We start from the raw sequence: 23,406 nt of genomic DNA, 5'->3' as shown, positions 1-23,406 counted from the left end.
ACAAGCTTATCACTTGCAAAACAATTGATTATAGAGCTTTTTCTTAACTTATTAAATAAAGTTCTTAATTTCCTGATATAACCATTCATGGGATTCTAGTTTTTTTTTTTTTGGAAAATCCTTACCATTCAACTGCTTGAAGCTACAATAATATCAATTGTGCTCGGTTTTAAAAGTGCAGAATAGGAAGTTCACTGAAGATACTACCTATGCTAGAAATAATTTGGAGACATATCATGTGCAAGGTAATTTTTTCTCATCCTTCCAGTCATGTCCTGCATGTAACGAAGCTTGATATTTAAGATAATATTGAATGAGACTTTCAACTGTTCAAGACTAAGAATCTGCAATGCAAGAAATATTTGACCAAGGTAAAATGCTTGTTACTGTGTAAAGATTAAAATCATCTACCCGTAATAAAATGTAGACCAAGATCCGCACGAGTGTCAATTTCTTCAGATAGTTTATTCCTTGAACTTAATTCGTTTGATTTCGTCCAGTTTTCACAATGACAACTTGCATCCAATGCTTAGCAAGGATGAGTTAAAATTTGATAATCACTATAAAATAATCTCTTCAAGTTTATAGTTGGAAATATAAAAACAACAATGTATGGGGAAAATTTAGGTCATAGATAAAAAGCAAACTTTTCTTATCACCTAGAGGATGAGTTAGGCCAATAACATTCTTCAATAAAATGGTTCCAGTCAGCAAATCATACAGAAATGTATCAAACAAACCATCAAGTCATCAGAAATTAATCACAAAAGCATGGCAAGTATCTGAATTTGAGTATCCACTTTGTACTTGGAATATTTAAGCTTTACCTATTGGTAAACAGTTGAAAATAATCAAATTCTCTTTATTTACTTGTGAAGGGACCAAACAAACAACCTCATATAAATATAACTTCATCCTCGACCTAAAGTACTCTAATAAACAATCAGAAAGATTAAATTACTGGCATCTTGGATCATGTAGTTGCTTGTCTGAATTAGTCAGCTTCGTCTATTTTGTTCAAACAAATGGGACAATCGTGGCGGCTTTTAAACATGGGTTTTGGGGTTTGTTGACCCCACGAGGTCATCGCATCGACTGATTCATGAAATGTGGTAATGCGGCTATTTTGAGTCGAGCATTGTATATTATCGCATGTGTTAGCAACCAAACAAAGCAATTGATAAAAAGCGATATGAACAATGCTATTTTTGAAATTTTGAAGCTAATGCCAGATAAATGTGATGCAAGATTGAAAGCAAGAACTGAAAGAAACGTGTAAGGAGAGTGCCTACGATTGTGTACAATCTCGGGAATGGCTTGTCCTCAAGAAACGTGTTCCAATTGTAGTTTAGACTGAACTTTATTAGGCTAAGTCACCGGGTGAGTTCTCAACCGTTAAACGAAGCAAGATGATTTCTTTTTTTACTATGTTAGTTTGAAGATCCTTTTTTTTTTTTTGAGAGGGACAACGTGGGGCAGATAAGAACAATTAAAAATATTTTTTAAGTAACAAACGGTCGCGAAGAAAATAAAATATTTTCTCGCACAAAATTTTTAAAAGTTTAACCTTCGGGTTTACGAATAGTTAGCTTGGCAAATTACACAAATTTGGATTAATCCTTAGGTTATTTTTCCCTTTTTTGCTTTTGGAGGAACGCAAAAACAATGAATGTTCAGCCATCTCGAAGTTTCTCGAGGCAGTACCAAAACAGGTACTCCTGCCAAAACTCTAAAACTACAAATAAAACTTTGACATTGTGCTTGACAAAAGTTAGGGTACAATTGGCTATATTTCTGAGCTCTTAAATCCTACGAATTCGTACTTATTTCAAACATACGCGTCGTGAAATAACCTTGTTATAGTTGCTAGTTTGACCAACGTGGGCCCCATATTACTTTGTTTTGGATGTTCCAATTACATCTGGCCAGATCTGACACAAAAGTGTCGAAAAAGAAAATCCCAGGTGATATTTTAGTTGCCTCACTTCAAAAAATAATCCATTCTACATAATACTCTTGATAAATCTCACACGAGGGCCAATTTAATCTCACACGAGGGCCAATTTAATCTCACACGAGGTCCAACCTAATTTCGCAATTGTTATTATTTTACTGGTCACACGAGGTTATGAAATTGCTTTTAACTCACACGACATAGAATCACGATTTTGGTCACACGAGTCTATGTCGTATGTCATCGCGACAAGGATTCATGTCCGGATACAATAAATGTAAATAAGAAAATGAATCAGTTTCGTTCGGGGCGGCTGAAAGAAAATAGATCTTAGGTGAAACCCCCCTTTCTAGATACTACACATGCGCTAACATTATAATACATAAGCAGCAAGCCCAGTCTTTTGCCCTTTGATTGCCATCCGCCAATGAGAAGCTGCTTAGATTTACATCGTATACAAGGGAATGGCACTAGAGAACAGGAGATTTGTTGTTTATGTTCCTTTTGGGTATGGCCCACGTTTTCATACCTCGCGCACGACCCACGTGGGTACCTTTTGCCTACTTTACTCTTCTTTTTTTTTTTTCTCCTGCCATTCTATTTTTCTTGTCAAGACAAACGTATGGTTGCGACAATTCCTATGCAGACTGTTTTAGACTGTGCAGAAAAAATAGTTTATTTTTTAATATTTGGCACGAGTTACTGGCCTTATCACACGTGGGGTTCGATTTACAATTAGAAAACAATCCTAGGTAGTATGGAGAATTAGTAAGAAGTTTATAATGCTTTTTGTTATTATTTTCCATCCTCACGGCCCATTGACGGTTGTATAGGAACGAAGCTAAAGCGAGAGCACAAAGATTTATAGGTCTGATATCATTAGTTTGTAGAAGTTGCAGCCATTGAGATGGATAAGAAAGCACAGCAATTATATACAATAACTGAGTTTTTTTGCCATAATGATATTAATTGATGCGGGGAAGAGGTTTCTGGAACCCATCAGCCAAGCAAATCTTCATTAGATTTAGATACAGTGCAGCCCATTTGATATATTTTGAAACCCCGTTAGTCTAACCGATCTCTTGGTTTTTTTTTCTTGACTGAAGCTAAATGTAGGATTGTTATTTCTTGTACTGGGGTCACAAGATATTAACGTGGAGAGTATGTTAGTATCATCAGAACCATAGTTAGGGGTCAATTGATATGTTCATGTATATATATATATAGAATATCGACAGAGTTTACAGTTACGATGATTTTAGTCCTGAAACTCAATTGTAGCCCACGTATTTTAAATTTTACTTTATTTTCTGTTTTAGCAACAGTGGACAGCACGGGTTATGGATGTGGGCTTTTTTTAATGCCGTGGTATGACAAGTATAACTAGAACCAACACATTGAATCCAGGGTGATAAACATACGATACTATCTAAACATTAAAAGAGAAAATAAATAAGCCATTGAGCAATTACTAGCTCCTTATTCAGGCCTTTGTCACGTCACGTTAGCACTAGGTGACCAAGAGGGGAGTTATGGAAATGACACCGGTAATTTTTCCATTTGCTAGCAGCTTTAATAAGCGATATACCCATGTGGGCTTGCGATTTTTTTTTTTCAAAAGTAGACAGATTTCCGTTTTAATGATGTTTTAGCTATTGAGTTTGTATAAAAAATAAAAAGTCACAAGGAAGATAGCGAAAAGAAACCTTCTTAATCCGTCAAACGGGAACCACGCCTGCGCTTTAGAACATGCACTTTTTATTTAACTCGTAAGTCCATACCATAGAAAACAGAAACGAATAATATTAATTTTTTATTATTCGTAGCAGATTCAGTAGAGATAACTATGTAGATTATCGTTTAAAATACTTACAAATCTCTGGTCAGTTGCTTGACAAATCATAAAACTTAACCAATATTAGTCTCATTCGTTAGCATGCTCACAATAGTTAGAAGCAAACCAAAAAAAAACTGTAATCGAATTAGAATTGCAGCCTCAGACAAAACAGAAATATTTTTTTTTCTCTTCAATTTCTTTTTATTTTATAAAAGGTATTTTTTAATGAATTATTAGAATCAATTGTTTTTTTAAAAAATAAGTTTCTCTGTGAAGCGCCTAATAAAAAGCAAAAATAAAAAAATACATATGCATAAAAAATAAAAACGACAGAGAGATGCTCTAGTATTTCATAGTACGAAACTTTAACCCCCTTTGGGTGATTAATTTCCAATTGAAATGTATAAATAATGCTAGATATCCCCCCTCTGAATTTCATTTTTAATTTCCTTTTTATCATCAACAACCACTAAAGAGTCTATCACTTAATAGTATACAATCACTACAATGACTAACGATATTCACGAAACTGGACATGTTCATGTCTCCTCTGCTGGTGGTAAGACTGCCTTTAAGGATTATATTGGTCAATTCGCTGATGTTGAAGATCCACTTGAAAGAAGAAGATTAGCTTTAGAAGAAATTGATAGAGCTGGTTTCGGGTGGACTCAAATGAAGATGATTATGATTGCCGGTGTCGGTTTCATGACTGATTCTTACGATATCTTTGCTATTAACTTGGGTATCAATATGTTGCAATATGTTTTCTGGAACGGTACTATTCCAGCTTCCACTACTACTTTGATTAAGGTTTCTACTTCTGTTGGTACTGTTATCGGTCAAGTCGGTTTCGGTTCTGTTGCCGATCACGTTGGTCGTAAGGCTATCTATGGTTTAGAATTGATTGTCATGATTTTCGCTACTGTTTTCCAATGTACCTTGGGTGAATCCCCTGCTATTAACTTCACTGCTATCTTCTGTACTATGAGAATTCTTATGGGTATTGGTATTGGTGGTGATTATCCATTATCTTCCATTATCTCCTCTGAATTCTCCACCACCAAATGGAGAGGTGCTATTATGGCTGCTGTCTTCTCTAACCAAGGTATCGGTCAAGTTTTCGCTGGTATTGTTGCCATGATCTTAGTTGCTGCTTACAGAAGTGACTTGGAACCAGCTCAAACTGGTGCTGAATGTATTGGTAACTGTAGAAGAGCCTGTGATCAAATGTGGAGAATCTTGATTGGTTTCGGTTGTGTTCCAGGTGTCATTGCTTTATACTATAGATTAACCATTGCTGAATCTCCAAGATATGCTTTAGATGTTGTTGACCACGATGTTGTTCAAAAGGTTGCTGACGCTGAAGCTTCTATTGCTGCTGAAGCCAAGGAAATTGTTGCTCCAAAGGCTTCTTTCAGAGACTTTGTTCGTCACTTTGGTCAATGGAGATATGGTAAGATCTTACTTGGTACTGCTGGTTCTTGGTTCATGTTGGATGTCGCTTTCTACGGTTTAGGTTTAAACACTACTACTATCTTGCAAACTATTGGTTACGCTGGTCAAGCTAACGTTTACGAAAAGTTGTACAACTCTGCTGCTGGTAACTTGATTATCGTCTGTGCTGGTTCTTTACCAGGTTACTGGTTCTCCATTGCTACTATTGATATCCTTGGTAGAAGAGTTATTCAATTAGGTGGTTTCATTCTTTTGACCATCATCTTATGTATCATGGGTTTTGCATACCACAGATTAGGTAATCACGGTTTGTTAGCTTTCTTCGTCTTGGCCCAATTCTTCCAAAACTTTGGTCCAAACGTTACTACTTTCATCACCCCAGGTGAAATTTTCCCAACTAGATACAGATCTACTGCTCACGGTATTTCTGCTGCTACTGGTAAGGTTGGTGCCATCATTGCTCAAACCTGTATTGGTACTTTAGTTAACCACGGTTGTGCTAAGGATGAACCAAACTGTTTCTTACCTCATGTTTTAGAAATCTTTGCCTTGTTCATGTTGCTCGGTATCTTCACCACTTTATTACTTCCAGAAACTAAGAGAATGACCTTAGAAGAAATTTGTGAAAAATACCACGGTGAAATTGACAACACTAAGTTAACCAGAGAAGTTTACGCTACTGAATCTTCTGATGAAAAGCAATAAACTTTGGGTATTTAACTTGTGCATAAAAATTTTATTTCGTTTAGATTGTTTTCTTTTTTTTAATATTGGGAATTTGCATGACTTGCTAAAGTCATTGGGATTTTCATTTTATTTTGGTTATAATAGATATTAATAGTAATAGTGTTTGAAAATTTTAGATGACATTGTAGTAAAAAGAAATTTACCATTACCTTCAAAAAGGTAAAAGGTTTATCCTGGGCTTTGTTTTAAAAGCTGCAAAATAGATAGGAGGCTTTTTGTTTTTCGTAAGTTTGCTTTATTCAAGAACAATCATCAAAAACGTGGGTGGTCATGGGGTGATCATTATCCAGATGCGGGTTAGTAATTTCGTAATGAGCAATCAATAGAAAGAAAAAAAATTATATTTGAGCTTCGTTTATGAGTTTAGATGGGTATATTGTTCTTAGAATTCATTCTTGAGTCTTACATAACAATACATAACAATATCATGTACAGTGGAGTCTCGGATTAGTTACCGATGCATATTTTGCAACACGTTGTCATTTTTACCACTAAAAACTCTCTTATCTAACACAAATTTTATAGTATGGAAAGATGTAAAACATACCAACCTGGTATACAGTACCAACGTAGGTGTATTGATTGTAATATTGATTGTAATTACATTTTACAGTTACACCCCTTTGGTAAGCCTTTCGTTAGAATCACAAACCGATAGAATTATTTCACCGTCTAACGTTAAACAAATGGCAATGCAAACCTTTGTCATCTTTGTCTTTGTCGCAGTGCATAATCTATTGTTTCCATACGTCAAAATAATAAATCTAGAAATGAAACGTAGTTTTAAACATTTCAAAACCCACGTTGTGGGACATCGATCCGACTAAAAATAAATGTGCCAAAAAAAAAAAATTATGTGAGAAAAAAATACTAAAAGCCATTCATGATAAGTTTTACAAACAACGCAACAACAACAGGAGTATATTGGAAGCTGTAAGCCCAATGCAACTATATTTTACATCAGACAAATTTAGACAGTTCATCCCAGATTGGATTGTTGTGTTTATATTAATTGGATTTTTTTTCCAAGTAACAGAAGTAGCACAACCATTCTTTCGTCAATTTTCAATCAATGATCCTACAATCTCACATCCGTTTGCCGTTAGGGAACGCGTAACTGACAATGAATTATACGTATATTCAACAATAATTCCCACTATAATCATAATAGTAACGTGTTTATACAGAGGAACAGCTATACAACATTCAAATACTTTGTTTGATAAACTTCACTTATCTCAAGTATCATGTCTTGGATTATGGTTCAGTGTTGTTGTAACTAGTGTCCTTACTGATATTTTCAAATGTTGGATTGGGAACCCAAGACCAGACTTTTTGGAAAGATGTGGGCCAGCACCAAACACTCCAATTAATAAACTTGTTGGTATTGAGGTATGTACAGCTCCCTTGGGAGATATGTACTTGTCTGATGGGATGAAATCAACTCCATCAGGCCACTCTTCTATGTCTTTTGCAGGATTGTTGTACTTGTCGTTATGGATATTGGGCCAATTCAGAATGTTAACAAAGAATAGATCTCACATTAGTTTAGGGCATTGGGTTGTAGTATTGTTACCTATATTATTTGCTTCGTATATTGGTTTGAGTCGTACTCAAGATTATAGACACCATTTTTTCGATATAATATTAGGTGGGTTGATTGGGGCTGCTTTTGCATGTTTGAGTTATTTCAAATACTTCAACTGGTTGTCCGATGAGGAGTGCAATTTACCTATAGATTATGAGAAATAGATAGAAATATAGATCTAGCACGTACTTACTGTTAGTGATTTGATTGCTCACGCGGCTTATTCAAGCAAGATACTCAATCTACGCATAATTTTTTTTTTTTATCATATATTATTTATAAAACCTTAATTGTCCGTTGAGGACCCCATATTAATGCAATAAAAAAACTCTATATATCCTTTATCAAAATAAAACATAAGTCGTAGAATCAAAAGTAAGTGAAATAAAAAAAGGGAAACATCTATAATTGTGAATTTTTTAGAACAACGAGTTGAGCGTTGATCTTTGAGTGGTGTTTTATTGATGCTGAAATAAAACTAACCACTGTTTTGTGAGTCATTCCATTACATTAGTCATTAAAGTTGTGGTTAATGAAAACAAAAAGCTGTGTGCAAATATAAAAAAAATCTGTGTCAGTTAAAGTTAACTTAGAACTTCAATTGCTTTGGTTGTTCCCATGGGTTTTCTTGGTTGGTGAAATGACCATAAGAAGCAGTCTTGAAGTAAATTGGTCTAGCCAAGTCTAATTCCTTGACAATGACACCTGGTCTTAAATCAAAGTTGTTCTTGATGATTTCAACCAATTGTTCAGAGTTGTATTCAGAAGTACCATAAGTATCAACGTAGATAGATAATGGTTCAGCAACACCAATGGCATAGGAAAATTGAACTAAAGCTCTTCTGGCTAAACCAGCGTTAACTAAAGACTTGGCGACCCATCTGGCAGCATAAGCAGCAGATCTGTCAACCTTGGAGAAATCCTTACCGGAGAAAGCACCACCACCATGAGCACCCCAACCACCGTAAGTATCAACAATAATCTTTCTACCAGTTAAACCGGCATCACCTTGTGGACCACCAATAACGAATCTACCGGATGGTTGAATGTGGTAAATGGTCTTTTCATCCAACAAGTGTTCTGGGATAACTTGCTTAATGATGTGTTGAATGATTTCAGATCTCAACTTTTCGGTAGAGATTTCATCAGCATGTTGAGTGGAAATAACAATGGTGTCAACTCTCTTTGGAATGACAGCACCACCGTCCTTTTCGTATTCAACAGTAACTTGGGTCTTGGTATCTGGTCTCAACCATGGTAAAGCACCAGATCTTCTAGCACTAGCTAAAGCAGCGTTTAACTTGTGAGCTAACAAGATGGTCAATGGTAATTTTTCATCGGTTTCATCGGTAGCGTAACCAAACATAATACCTTGATCACCAGCACCTAATTCTTCTAAAGCCTTTTCGTAATGTAAACCTTGAGCGATATCTGGAGATTGTTGTTCAATAGCAACCAAGACGTTACAGGTCTTGTAGTCAAAACCCTTTTCAGAGTGGTCGTAACCAATGTGCTTAATGGTGTCTCTGACAATCTTTTGGTAGTCCAATTGAGCCTTGGTGGTAATTTCACCGAAAACCATAATCATACCAGTCTTAGCAGCGGTTTCACAAGCAACCTTTGACAATGGGTCGACAGCTAAACAAGCATCTAAAATAGCATCAGAAACTTGATCACAAATCTTATCTGGGTGACCTTCACCAACAGATTCAGAAGTGAAAAGAAAGGATTCTCTAGAAGTAGTCATATTTGTTTTATTACAAAAAAGGATAAAAGGATTGACAAAGAGAGAAAAAAATTTCAAAAAAATTTAAACTAAAGTTTAACTCGGGAAATTTGAAGTTTATATATTGAAAATTTTCACAAACCCTCGATGTGGTATACGATCAAAAATGTGCTGTCCGCCACAGTTAAACAAACAAAAAAAATTTTTTTTTATTTTGTACCGACTCGTGGGTGCTCTTTTCTTTTTTTGTTGAGCGTTAACGAATTTCACGTGACTTGTTTCACGCATGTGAAAAAAAAAGAAATCACAAAACCCAGATCTATACGAGCAAAGAGTCGCAGGCGGGCGTAAGCCTAGATTGGGTAAAAATAGGCGGTGCATAACTAGGAACAATGGGTTAGTTTACCGTTGATGCAAAACGTTGACAGGTTGTAAACTCATTACAATTAATTTGTGTGGGGGGGGGGGGGGGGGGCACATGTTTGGCCCCGATGTTTGACATAGGAGTAGCATGCCCAGAAATAACCAGTAAGGTTATGCCCTAAATAGGCAAACATTTGACTTGGGTTTTGTGTTTGCCCCGTTAGCCGTGTAATATGAACGTAAATTGCTATAAGTTTTATGCGTAGTTGGTCAAACCATACAACATTATGCTGTCATCATTGACATGCGTATCCTCGTGACTATAGAACAAAAACTACGGTTGATTATATAGTTGTAGATTTTTCTCCACGCATAAACTTTATTTTAACTTCTCTACCAAAATGGTTTTCCACACAATTGATCTCAGGTTGATTATATTTTTGACTAATTTCGTCCATATATTTTGAAAATGTTCTGCTAAAAAATTTCATGGTATTTGCAAAGATTGATGGTGTACCTACAGCTTAGTATTTCACATTATATGCTACAAAACTATCAAGAAAAGCTTCAAAGAACTTACTTGAGATAAGACACGTCATATAGATTTATTTAATTCAATCAAGCACAAACAGTAATTCCTCCACAGAATGAATAGGGTCTTCTTGTATAGAGATATTGGCAACACCAAAAAAAGAGTAAACAGATCAGAAAAATAAAGTACGCGCTTTTGTGCGCGTCAAAAATGGAAAACACCATACTTTTTTTTTTACAACCAAATCCACCTTTCTCCTTCTTTGCCATAGACCAGCAGCTTATCATGGATTTGCTTGATCAAATTGAAGACTATTCTTCAACTCAAGTTATAAATAACTTATATCAAGCCACCCAAGTGATCAATAACAATGATAGTGACTCTGATAGCAATAGCAACCATGAAGACTCAGACAAAGAGAACTTGAACATATTGGACAAAATCAATCAACGTTTAAATGGTAATAAGATAGAAGAATCCGAAGAAGAAGAACAAGAAGACGAATTTCAGAAATTGCCACAATTGGAGATTGATCCTACTGAATTTAGCCAGCCTACTCAAGTCATTCAATCATCCACACAGGCTATTACACAAGTTATTACACACTCAGATGTTATAATGGATGAGCCGGCCATTCTCACTGAACAACAACGTCAAGAGAAAATTACCAAGTTGATAGAATTGAAGCGTCAGCAAAGACAACAAACTGAACAAACTCAGTTAGAAAAGGAGATCGAAGCCGAATCATCTTCCGATGACGACATTATTAACGACACGGTCGTATCCACCACTGATAAAGACCCTTCCCTTAAAGAGTTGAACAAGATTAAACAATTCTTGAATATCGAGAAAAGAAAAATAGACATACAACCTGAGTTTGAACGTCAAGTTGTATTTAATAAGGATAAATTATTAGAGGCATTTTCTGACGACGAAGAACAGGAAATAATACCCGCTATAGAATCTACTCCCGTGACGTCTCCTCCAGAACCATCCCTTACTAATATTACTACTACCCAAATAAAGAACCCACTTGAGTTGTATGCTCAAAAGTTGCGTAAGGAATTACCCCAAGAAAAAGCAGCAATTGTGTTAGATTCAGATTCAGATACCGAAGTCAATACTTATACTTATACTCAACATGTTCCTGCTCAGCCAATTCCTGAATTAACCAAAGATCAAAAATTAGAGATCAAACAAAAATTCAGTAAGCGTAAAGGAGCACACGCTCAGACTACACACAATTCAACCAGTTCACTTCTTAAAAACTTGCAAGCTAGAAACATATCTCAATTGAAACAACAAAAGTTGAATGATCCTAGTAAAGCCATAATTGAGGAATTGGATAAAGACGAAGAAGAAATGACTAGTTTGTTAGAGCGAGAAATTCAACGAGCAAAGAATATAAGAAGGAAGGAAAAGATGCAAGAACGTGCCAAATTAGCCTTGGTGGGTAAAGCTCTTGGAGTTGCTGCTGATGAGATAGACAAAGATTATGAAGAAGGCGAAGAATTGGAAGAAAGTGAAGTTCCTGAATCAGACTATAGTGGAGACGAACAAGGGGAAGATGATAGCCAAGCTGAACTGGACGAAGAAGCACAAGTAAAGATAGCTGAAACCCGTAGTGATGACAGTTATATGTTTGGTGGTCAGGAATCAGACAAGCAATCAGACGATGACGAGCCAAACATAACTACAACGGACCGAAATGATGAAGATGACGATGCAGCAGATTTCAATATGAATGATAGTGTTCTATTCCAACATCTGAAGCCCACACAAAATGTTAGTAGCGATGAAGAGGATTACGCAATTGTTAAAAGGCAAGTGCCAAGCTTTAAGGATTTAACTCAAGGTTCTACTCAAGCAACCCAAAAAGACACAACTCAAGGATATATCCAAGTTTCCACTCAGCCAGATGCAACTCAAGTGGACATAACCCAAAAAGATCCTACCCAAACGCAAGCAATCACCCAACCAGACAAATTCGCACCAACTCAAAAGATCAATCTTACTCAAACCATTAAAACACAAGTTGACGACATTTTCACAGACGATGAAGACGAAATCACACCTGCGACTGTAAATAAAGGAAAGAAAGCAATTCGCAATAACATGATCGAACAAGGAGAAGATGAAGATGAAGAAGATATCCAGGAACAAATCAAAATCTTCCAAGAAAAGATCAAAAAACAAGAGCTTAAACAACGTAAACGAAGAAAGGAATTTGAACGTCGTGGTTTAAACAAGATTGTTGAAGGAGAAGCAGTTGAATCCGAAGATGAATGGCAGGGTATTGGTGGTATGGATGGAGAAATGTCCGACCAGGCTAATTCTGAAGATGAACGAATGATTGATAATAATTTCAATATTGATTTAAATGATGAAGAGGTTAGAAAGAAGTTTATGGAAGATTACCAAATCAAGGACCAAAAAGAATTGGAGAAGTTATTGGATGATATCAAAAACCATAGATTGAATAAACGTGGTATTAATGGGAATGGATTCGATATTGATTTAAGTGATGAAGAAGATCAATTGTTGGCAGCCTACAGAAGGCAAAAGTTGCAAGAACAACAACAGCGATTATTGCTGAATAAGAAATTGGTTGAATTGGAAAAGAATGAGCGATCAAGACCATTCTTTGAATCTATCCAAGAGTCTACATCACAAATTAAAATCGACGATGATGACGATGGGGAAGAGGTTGCAGTTGATGGTAAGAAAACCGTCGATGAATCATTTGTTCAACGGCAATTATCATTTCTTAACAAGAGCCACCAAGATGATGATTATGTGGAATTGCAAAGGATCTCAAACATTCAATATGGTTACGATGATGATGACGACGTAGAGGATATTCAAACATTAAAGACAAAGAGTATGAATAACTTAACTAGATCTGTATCCACTGTTCTCAGCAGCGAGAATAACAAAAGAGATAGTCAGCAAGTAACTGATGCAGACACTGATGATGATGATGAGTTTATGCCAGCGTTCAAGAAACCATCCATTATAAAATCTTTTAAATCGTTTCAACAAGAAAATCAAACTACTTCATTTGGCAAATCTACTTTCTCGGGAGTTACTATCAGCAAGCAATATAAATCTGTATCTGGATTAAAGGCTTCAATTACATACATGCAAAAGAATAATGCTAGCAAGAAGCAAACCAAGAGTTTGAAGGAAAAGCAAATAGCAAAGAGTCTTGATAACTCACGAAGTAGCAGTTTATTCAAAAGTACAGGCTTTGATTAATTTTTCTATGTATATTATCTAAATGCAAGAATTTGGGATCCTGAGTTCTAAAAACCAGGTAGTAAATATAAAAGTTTAAAACAACAAAATGGAATCACCTTTTATGTTTGGGTATTATGTTAGTTAAATAAACTAGCAGATAAAGCTTCTTTCAAAGCTCTTTCATTATATGTCCGTACAATAACCGGCTGTTTAAAAACATCACCACTTCGATCAACAACGTGTATGGTATTCTTTCCAATGATTAACCCATCAGATTTCGGCTTTCTTTTCAATGACAATGCATCTGGTCTGCTAGGCATTCGTTTAATTTGACGGTCATTTACGGCTCGTATTGGACTAGTGCGATGTAGTTTTGATTTATTCTGTAAATCTCGCAAAAGACACATTTGTTTGATTGAAGTAGGTTGTGTTTGTGGCTGTGTCGGTTGTGGTTTTGACGGTGAGGCAATCAATGGTAATGCTAATGAAGTTTTCGCTTGGATCAACTCGAGAAAACTTTCCGTTATTGATTTGTCACGCGGTGGCGAATGCTTGAGAAACCTAGTTGGTGATGAATAAGATTTCTGTTTCGGTAATCGAGTAGGTGATGAGTAACTATGAGGTTTTGTTTTATTATTTGAATGCTTAAGGGGTGGTCTTCTAGGTGACGTAAATTGTTGAGATTTTCGTGAATGCTTAGGAGTAGGTGACGACATGGAATAACGTCGCTGATAACTTAAACCAGCCGGTGGTGTCATTGGTAATTGTGAATAAGAAATGACTCGATTTAACAATTCCTTGGGATCTTGCTGATGCTCAGCCCTGATTGAAGTTTCCACATCTTTTGAATCTGTGCTTAGTGACGGGGCAACGCGATGAACATTTTCACTAGGATTGTGGAATTTGGTTGATGTGTGTGGTGGTGCTATTAAATGTGGAAATGCTTCCCTGATATCCTTGTTTAATTCCACTCGGGAATTTCGCAAGAATTTACTGAAATCATCAAACAGAATTCTATCTTCGTCGTCTCCATTTTCTTGTTTTTCAGGAGAATAATATGACATGTCGGAACATACAGAAACCATGTCGTAATTGCTATAATCGATGTTGGTCAGATCATCTGAATCATGCTCTTCTTGCTTCAGTGGAAGATGGTTTAGACTAATGAAATGTTTCAATCGGTTAAATCGTAACATGTCTTGATCACAATCAAACTCTTTAAAGATATTATCAGCATCAATTTCATCCAATGATTTGGCTCTTCTTGGTTTGATTATTGGCGATGATGCTAATGATGAAGCTGGGGATGTGGTTGGGCCATGGTTATTGTCTTGCATAATGTCGGATGATTGGTATGTATCAGTAGATTCACCTCCACTACTTATGACTCTTGATGGCGGTGTACTAGGCGTATTAGTAATACCTGGGTGGAATGAGGGTGGCGTTAAAGGCATGCATGAAGTAGTGGTAGAAGTATCTGCCGTCGTTGATTCTGACGACGATTCTTCATATGCTATTGGGTTGATATTATAAATTGCAGACAACCTATACTTTGATTTCTTTTTTTGAATGAGTTGACGGGCGGAACATCGGATAGGCTTTAACTTCAAATTTGAAATGGAAATCATCTTTCTAAGATCCGGTGGTGATTGAAGGATTGAATCTTCTTCTGGTTCATCTTCAAGTTCGTCATTGTCAATATCATCTATGCTTGACCATGAAATGTCTGCCTGATCAGCTTGATCATCTTGTTCAGTTGGAGGCTTATAAGTGTATGAATCATTCACTTGCAACTTCTCGATTATTGACGAATACTCGTTAACCAACCCTTCAAAGGTATTCTGATTGACTAAGATATCGTTGTAAGTTAAACTCTGTTCTAAACAGTAGAGTCTTTCATTCAAGGCATTGAACTGGTGGTGATATGTTGAATTGTGCTCAAGTAAATTGTCGATTTCATCAGTTTCTTCATCAATTAGTTCAATCCCCTGATTGATCAAACTAGTTTGGTTTAGTAGATTAAGCGAATGTTGGGATTTTTCTATTAAGGTTGTGGCTTTAGATTCAATATTATTCGCAAGGGAAATAATACGATCTAGGTTTGACATTAGGATGCTGTATAGTCAATACACTTGCTGCTTCGCCCTCTCCCTTGTAGTATCGATTGATATTTATGGTTATGTTGTGGAATATAAAAAACTTTATCACTCTAACTTTGTTTAGCCATAAAAATACGCCCCATCTTCTTATTGTTAGTGCGATTGCAGTACAATTGAAGCCATTTTCTTATGTTGTTTGTTTTGCTGTTGCCTATTTGGGCCGAGACAAAAGTTTTTTTCCTCACCAATTGACAACGAAAACAAAAATAACCGACACGAGAAAAAAACGACACGCCGGATTTAGTCGCAACGTTTTTCCAGTCGACCGTTATGGCTGTCTAGCTTATGCGGTTGTTATGAGCCACTAGACGAAGCCAGGGACTTGCTCTTACACCGCCTACAACTTTAAAAATTGACATAGCAAATTGTATTGACATTCACACTGTTTGAGGAAACCACTCACGAGACAATTAGATTGATTCATCGAAAATACAGAGGGGAACAAAAAATAACGATTGTTGCCAAAAAAATTTAAGAGTTACAAAGTATCGCCTCAACTAACACAATCGCGTAAACCTGGAAGTTTCATCGGTCACAAAGTGTAACTGTCGCGAAAAGTATTTCTTACTGCCAACACAGTGGTCTCTTCAGCTATCACGCGATTCGACATGTCTCCTGTCTCCTGTCTCCTGTCTAACCCATTATTGACAGTGCAAAATGTCTCCGTTTCATAGCGACTTGTAAGAGGAATGCTGACGATAACTAAGAAAAGGAGATCTGTAAATTTGCCCAGAACAAATTCACGCCCAGAGAAAATTATTTTTTTGTGTCGCGACTTCAATTTGGTTGTCGCGAAGAGCTAAGTTTCAGTAGTGTGTTTGTATTAGTTTACATGTGAATTATATACCATTGAGACCCCTATTTAATGCTTGGATTTCTTATGTTTACCTGACTCTTCTTCATCGTCAGCGTGTCTCTTCTTTTTGTCCTTCTTGTCTTTCTTGTCCTTCTTGTCCTTCTTGTCCTTCTTTTCAACCAACTTGTTTTCGTGCTTCTCTTCCGTTGGCGCTTCAAAATCTTTCATTCTTTCTTGTTTTCTGCTTTCACTGACTTCTTCTTGCTTATCTCTCTTTTCTTGTAATTTCTTCAATTCTCGCTCTTTCTTACCCAAGAAATACTCACCACTTTCAATTTGTAAATCAATCTTTCTAGGTTGTTGAGCAGGTGGGAATGGAGTGTATACCTTCTTTTCCTTGTTGGCCATCTTCTTCTTCTTTCTAACAACATTACGTTTCTTGAAACTTGGCAAGAATCTTGACCAATCTTCATTTGCCAATTCTGGCTTCTTACTCAACTCTTGCTTAATCATGAGTTCTTTGATATAATAAATAGGATGAATATTTCTCATACAATCTTCAACAACCCTTCTGACTTCCTTTAAACCTTTGAATGGTCCCATAGCACTTACAGTGTTACCCTGGACCAAGATATAACACTTGGTTAGTAACTCCAATGCCTTCAAGGTATTCCCGTTTGGACCAACTAATCTTTGTCTTCTCTTGATAAATCTATCCTTATTATTAACAAAGTTACCAATCTTGATAACGTCACAAGCAATATCATCTTGTAAAATCTTGACGGCTTGTCCAAATGGAACCGATCTCGCTAACAACTTGATCAAATCACGGGCTTTCAAAATCATGGCTGGATCAAATGTTTTAGGGGTGGTTTTAACAGTCATAGAACCCTCAATCAAGTTTAATTCACATTTAATGAAATGCTTGTCTAAAGCTTGAGTGACTTGACTCCATATGTTACGTAAATATTCTTCTCTATATTTGGGGAACAAGGTCATAAACGAAGATTCTTCAGCGAAATGGAGACCCAGGGCATTGTCTTCTGGTTTGAATTCATCTATCACCCATTTGTCTATATCAGGAGTATCCCATGGTTTATCACGATTGTGTGTTGAAGGCATGTCTATAGTTTGATTCTTCTCCTATTGATAAGTGGTTATCCGATGAGCTTAATTTTTTTTTTTTCTAACGATTTCTATCTGAAGAAAGAAAGAAAAAAATTATGAGAGAAATTTACTACAGTTAACCAAGCAAGATGGCGAAGGTGAATACAAAGACAAAATCCAGTAATAAGATATCCAAAGGGTCATCCAAACCAAAAAAGGTATCTACAAAACATAAAAAGTCCTTTAAGTCAACAAAAATTCAGATAGAAAAGTTAAACTCCAACATATCGACATTCACAGAGATCACAAACTTATTGGCAACTCCCGTAGAATCACCCAAAGAACAATCAGCATTAGATGCCAAGCAATTAAAGCAAGATATTGCAAATGATGAACAATTGAAACAACTGAGAAAGACCACTGAGAATGATTTAAAGAAACAAATGGAATTATTGACTGAGATGGGATTATAAACAAATATTTATACAACTATAGAGAAAATATCCTTATTAGATAGTTGTGGTACGCAGGCAATGTTTGCTCGTTGCCTTAGATTAAACTGTTCAAATTGCGGTGCGGTGAAAGCTCGCCAACATGTTTGAGGTTAGGAAAGATACATTGGGAGATACATTAGAAGATACATTGGGGGATACATTGGAAGATACATTGGAAGATACATTGGAAGATACATTGGAAGATACATTGGAAGATACATTGGAAGATACATTGGGGGATACATTGGAAGATACATTGGAAGATACATTGGAAGATACATTGGAAGATACATTGGAAAATACATTGGAAAATACATTAGACCACGTAAAGTTGCCACGAATAATGTACAGGAACATCTTTCAACAACTATTGTAATAGCAGGTTGGGTTTTAATAAACTGCAATAGTCATACACAAACTATATATAGAAATAGACATTAGCAGTTTGACCTTTGTCAAGCCGCACTTCTACAAGAACAAGTATTATGCGAGTTGCTGTAACTTGAAGCACAGAAGCTGGAAAACTAGATTATGTGAAGATTGAAAATTTATGGGTGATTGTAGCTCGTTGCAGCAGCCCAATACCCTTCTCTTGTCATTGTAATATGTTATAAACATGGAGCCAGGTCTTACTCTTACTGTTGTGGCGGTAGCTGGAGCGTGCTGAGGCTCATAGCTTCAGCATATGTCATGACTCACATACGACCAAGACAAACCGCACCTCATTGGGCTGGCACATACATTCGAAAGCATAAGCCTTCATTTATATGTTTTACACCCATTGATCTTTACATTCTGTCTAACTGGCCTGACGTAATAGCACCGGTGGTGAATCCTTCAAAGCCAGATCTAGAAACTCTCCCGCTATATAATTTTCATATGAAACTAGCGATTAGCTCTTAAAGTATTTTTTGTTTAATAAAAAAAAAACCAGAATGCTTAATTTCAGGAAGACTCACCCATTTGCTGAGTTTGCCGTTTTGGGCTTGCACTTGTCCTGTTTCGACTAACACCACCACACCAGCACGAGCTGATAGTTCCTCTGAACTATCACCCGAAATTTCATAGTGCTTATTCGTCGCTTCCCCACCTCATCGTAATAGTATATTAAACGCATTTAGCCTATATCTAGGGGCGACCCTATTATGCCCAAAGAAGAAACATAATTGGATTGGCTGCATCACGTGCTAAAGTTTTGAAAGGGGGAAAATAAATTAAATTTCATTGTTGATTAAAAAATTGACACGCGTTTATTGTTTACGCGTTTTGTCAGCCAAATCGTTTAACAATTTTAACTTAAAACAGAAACAAAAAATTTTCTTTTAACGAGTGTTTTTTTTTACAACAAGGCTGTATCGAACCTTTTTCTTTCATATTTATACTTGTTTATTTCCAAATTCGCCCATTGAGACTACAAAGGAGGTGAAACTAAACACTCATAACTTAAACTGACTAACGGACAAGGCAACAATTTACTCCCTTAATACTTTCGCTTAATTTACCCCTTAAATACTACTACGGAGTTTAGTAGAATCTAGTTCCCAAAATCACACACATACGCGCAATGCCACATTCAAGACAGGCGTCAATTAGTTCGTCCATGGACGCGGGACATTCCCATCCCCAAAAGATTGGACCTTGGAAACTCGGTAAGACCCTTGGCCGAGGTGCCACCGGACGAGTGTTGTTAGCAACCCACCAAGTCACCGGCCAGAAAGCTGCTGTCAAAGTTGTATCAAAGTCAGAATTACAGGATGCTGAAGATGAACCACAAGACCTCGACCAGAAAAAAGAAGGATTACCTTATGGTATAGAGCGTGAAATCATCATTATGAAATTGCTAAACCACCCCAACGTTCTTCGATTATACGACGTTTGGGAAACCTCAAAAGCGTTATATCTTGTCATGGAATATGTCGAAGGTGGTGAATTGTTTGACTTGTTAGTTGAACGCGGCCCATTACAAGAAAGAGAAGCTATAAAATACTTTAGGCAAATCATCTTGGGTACTGCCTACTGCCATGCTCTCGGTATCTGTCATCGAGATTTAAAACCAGAAAACTTGTTGTTGGATGACCAATTGAATGTTAAGTTGGCTGATTTCGGCATGGCTGCTTTGGAAAGCAATGGCAAATTATTAGAAACTTCATGCGGTTCTCCCCACTATGCTGCTCCAGAAATTGTCAGCGGATTGAAATATCATGGTGCCGCATCAGATATTTGGTCTTGTGGGGTCATTTTATTTGCCTTGCTAACGGGAAGATTACCATTTGATGATGAAAACATTAGAAACTTGCTATTAAAGGTTCAAGCTGGGAGTTTTGAAATGCCCGACGATTTAAGTCGGGAAGCTCAAGACTTAATTTCGAAAATGTTAAATGCTGATCCAGCAAAAAGAATTAAGATTGATGTAATTTTAAAACATCCCTTGTTATTAAAGTATCCTATTCCAAATGAAGATTTAATCAGTGAAAGATCTTTACCTCATCCTCAGACTGCTTATAAATCCTTGGGATCGGTTAAAAACATCGATAAGCAAATTTTATCTAATTTATCTATCTTATGGCACAATAGATCTCAACAAGATATTATCGAGAGTTTATTGAAGAATGGTCCAAATCCCGAAAAAACCTTCTATGCATTATTAATGAGATATAGACATAATACCAACCAAGAAGATTTTGGAGTTGGTAATGGTACTGTACCAAATCGATCACCACCAAAGAAATCAACAAGTTATAATAAATTACCAGCAACGTCAACTACACCCAAGAAGAATAAGAGATCAAGTAAAATTAATGTTTCTCGTCCAACTTCGTTCCAGTACAATAGAAATTCCTATGTCAAAACCACTAACCCAACTACATCGTCACCACATGGATCTCCATACAAAACTTCACCAGCTAAGAGATATTCTCCAAGGAAATCTCCCCGTTATTCTCCGTTGAAATCTCCTCGTCATTCACCATTGAAGTCTCCACGTCACTCACCACGCAAGACAGGTGACAAGAGATTAAGCGGATTGGGCTCAATTCCCAGAAATCTTTATAATGAAATCATGGCTGCTCAAAGTAATCAATCTATCCCTCCATCACTTCCATCCAAGGGGTCTTATTATGAAAAACATGAATTAACCAATGTTCCTGAAAACAAACGTCTTGATGAATCAGCCAAAATCTCGCCTAACAAACGTGCTTCCATATTCAGCAGTAGTAAAAGCAGCAAGAGATTATCCAAGAGGAAGTCAATTCGTGCTTCCATGACTACTGGATTGAAGAGAAATTCCATCACCATGAAATTGTTATCAACTTATGCTAAATTGTCTACTGATAATGAATGGGAATACGTTGATAAACAAGCCAAGCGTACTTCAGCCACTTTTGCCACATTGTGTGACAAGATCTTCAACCATGAAGATTACGATCCAGAAGAAGAAAAGTTGGCCGACCCTGAAGAGAAACAAGCCATGGAATATGAAAGATTGATGGAAATTGAAAGAAAGAAACACGAAGCTGAAATCAAAGCCAGAAAAGAATTGGAAAAGAGAAAGAGACGACAAAATAGAAAGTCTTTGTTGACTGGAAATCAAAAATTGACAATTTCCATCAAAGATGACAATGAAGCTAACAATAGTGAACAAGATGTCTTTGCCCGCGAGTTAATCACCCAACCAAAACGCCAATCTAAACCACCTGCCGGTGTTAGAGCTCTGTCTGAAGGTATACTTGAATCTGAGGAATTGACTCGGGAAGAACTTGAATGTTTGAAAAAGAGAAGTGTCACTCAACCTGTGCCTGCCAGAAGAAGAGATCCTGTGTTGACCAGAAGACCAGTTTCAAGATTAGATCCATTGTGGCAAGCTTATGAAAATCAACAATTGGATGAAGCAAAGGATGCCTTGGAACAAGAATGGAGAGACGGACTCTTGAATAAGCATCCTAAACGTGAATCTACCGTCAAGAGAGAATCTGTTACTACCACTAAGAGAATGTCTGTTGCTACTAACAGACATTCCACAGTTTCTAAAAGAATCAATAGAGAATCTATGGTTTCTATCTTGGATAATGATGACGAGGAAGATGATGGATTTGACTTTACTATAAATAAGCCACAACAATCTATTCCACCAATTGAAGGTAAGAGATTATCTAAAGACGTCGGGGCAAAGACATTAATTGGTAATGTCAAGATTCCTAATGTTACTAGAAAATCGAGAAATTTCACTAATTCCAACAAGAGATTGTCCGTGTTATCTTTATATTCTACCAAAGAATCTTATCACGATTTGAATTCGTTTATAAATGATGAAGATGATGTTCAACAACAACTCCCTAAATTGAGAACTAGTTTGGCTGATAGATTAAACCAAGCTGGACTTGTTGAAGAAGATGAAGAGGAAGAAGCAGAGCAATATGAAGATAATGGTTCAGTATTAGATCTTGACGATCATGCTAACAAGAGATATTCTTATCATGACAAGAGGTTGTCAACTACAAGAAGGTATAATCCACCAACTGGTACAAGACCAACTTCTAAGATCCCAGAATTACCTAAAACCGAGTATGACGATACTTTTGCTACTCAAAGTGATGATATCTACAAGAAGCGTAAGAGCATGGTTTCTGTTGAATCTGAAGAACCTACTGATGATGTATTCGATAAGATTAAATTGCCTGAAGGCAAATCCACCAAGTCTTCAATTGATGCCTTGGCTAATGAAGTTCCTTCTGGTAAGAAGTCTATGTTGTCTCCTACATTAAACGATGAACCAATTCAGTCCCAGCCATATCCTAAAGTACGCGATAAAGCTAATACTTCTGCACCACTCGCTCCACTTGGACCACCTGGCAGATCTGATGGACTTAAAAAGCCATTGGAAGATAAGACCAATATTTATGAAAAGAGGAAGCCATCAATTTTCAGGAAGTTATCATGGGGAACTAAAAAGGCCCTTGATGAACCGGAAGAAAAACCCAAGAGCTCGTTCTTGCGTTGGTTCTCGTCAAGCTCAACCTCTAGCCAAATCCAAATCAAAAAGATTCAAACACTTTTGCCACAACATGAAATGTCAATTGCATTATTTTCGTTATTGAATTCATGGACTAATTTCGGATTGAAGAAGTTGAAGAATGATCAAATTGGATATAATATAACAGGGTCCATTTCTAAAAAGAGTGCTCTGAGCTGTAAATTTAGAATAAAGATTAATCCTCGAGATTTTAATCAAAAATCAGAATTGGTTTGTGTTAGGGTTAAAGGTTCACAAGAGACTGCTGATTTGTTGTTTAGAGAGATTGAACAAGTATTAAGGAGTGAAGATGCGTTGGACGTTGAAGCATCAACGAAATGATTATAGACGTTTTTTATTTGTATAAAATTTATTTTGTTTTAAACTAACTATGTAGGTA

At 36.5% G+C, this 23,406-nt stretch overlaps 8 protein-coding genes across 8 annotated transcripts; 5 read left to right on the top strand and 3 right to left on the bottom strand. All coding sequences in view use genetic code 12, as the record gives it.

Annotated features, from left to right (window-relative positions):
* Positions 1-4,246: 4,246 nt before the first annotated feature.
* Positions 4,247-6,107, top strand: PHO84 (phosphate transporter; the record flags this gene model as incomplete). The annotated part of the gene is made up of 1 exon (XM_007372486.1): positions 4,247-6,107. The coding sequence occupies one exon, from the start codon at positions 4,299-4,301 to the stop codon at positions 5,949-5,951; it is 1,653 nt and encodes a 550-aa protein (XP_007372548.1).
* A 764-nt stretch (positions 6,108-6,871) lies between these two features.
* Positions 6,872-9,347, bottom strand: SAM2 (methionine adenosyltransferase; the record flags this gene model as incomplete). The annotated part of the gene is made up of 1 exon (XM_007372484.1): positions 6,872-9,347. One exon carries the CDS (start codon positions 9,326-9,328, stop codon positions 8,171-8,173), a length of 1,158 nt encoding a protein of 385 aa, XP_007372546.1.
* Positions 6,936-7,745, top strand: DPP1 (Dpp1p; the record flags this gene model as incomplete). The annotated part of the gene is made up of 1 exon (XM_007372485.1): positions 6,936-7,745. One exon carries the CDS (start codon positions 6,936-6,938, stop codon positions 7,743-7,745), a length of 810 nt encoding a protein of 269 aa, XP_007372547.1.
* Positions 9,348-10,412: 1,065 nt separating the features above from the next.
* GIN1 (chromatin-modulating protein) lies at positions 10,413-13,460 on the top strand (the record flags this gene model as incomplete). Its single annotated transcript, XM_007372483.1, has 1 exon — positions 10,413-13,460. The coding sequence occupies one exon, from the start codon at positions 10,413-10,415 to the stop codon at positions 13,458-13,460; it is 3,048 nt and encodes a 1,015-aa protein (XP_007372545.1).
* SPAPADRAFT_58321 (uncharacterized protein) lies at positions 12,521-14,904 on the bottom strand (the record flags this gene model as incomplete). Its single annotated transcript, XM_007372482.1, has 1 exon — positions 12,521-14,904. A coding segment is annotated over one exon (814 nt), but the record flags the coding sequence as incomplete, so codon positions are not given.
* An 899-nt stretch (positions 14,905-15,803) lies between these two features.
* On the bottom strand, positions 15,804-17,545 carry KRR1 (ribosome biosynthesis protein; the record flags this gene model as incomplete). The annotated part of the gene is made up of 1 exon (XM_007372481.1): positions 15,804-17,545. One exon carries the CDS (start codon positions 17,517-17,519, stop codon positions 16,464-16,466), a length of 1,056 nt encoding a protein of 351 aa, XP_007372543.1.
* A 101-nt stretch (positions 17,546-17,646) lies between these two features.
* Positions 17,647-19,113, top strand: SPAPADRAFT_58319 (uncharacterized protein; the record flags this gene model as incomplete). Its single annotated transcript, XM_007372480.1, has 2 exons — positions 17,647-18,121; positions 18,242-19,113. The coding sequence occupies 2 exons, from the start codon at positions 18,099-18,101 to the stop codon at positions 18,372-18,374; spliced, it is 156 nt and encodes a 51-aa protein (XP_007372542.1).
* Positions 19,114-19,562: 449 nt separating this feature from the next.
* On the top strand, positions 19,563-23,348 carry GIN4 (protein kinase; the record flags this gene model as incomplete). Its single annotated transcript, XM_007372479.1, has 1 exon — positions 19,563-23,348. The coding sequence occupies one exon, from the start codon at positions 19,563-19,565 to the stop codon at positions 23,346-23,348; it is 3,786 nt and encodes a 1,261-aa protein (XP_007372541.1).
* Positions 23,349-23,406: the final 58 nt, after the last annotated feature.

This window comes from Spathaspora passalidarum (assembly GCF_000223485.1).
Source record: "Spathaspora passalidarum NRRL Y-27907 unplaced genomic scaffold SPAPAscaffold_1, whole genome shotgun sequence".
NCBI lineage: Eukaryota > Fungi > Ascomycota > Pichiomycetes > Serinales > Debaryomycetaceae > Spathaspora > Spathaspora passalidarum.
This window is presented reverse-complemented; position numbering and strand designations above follow the sequence as displayed.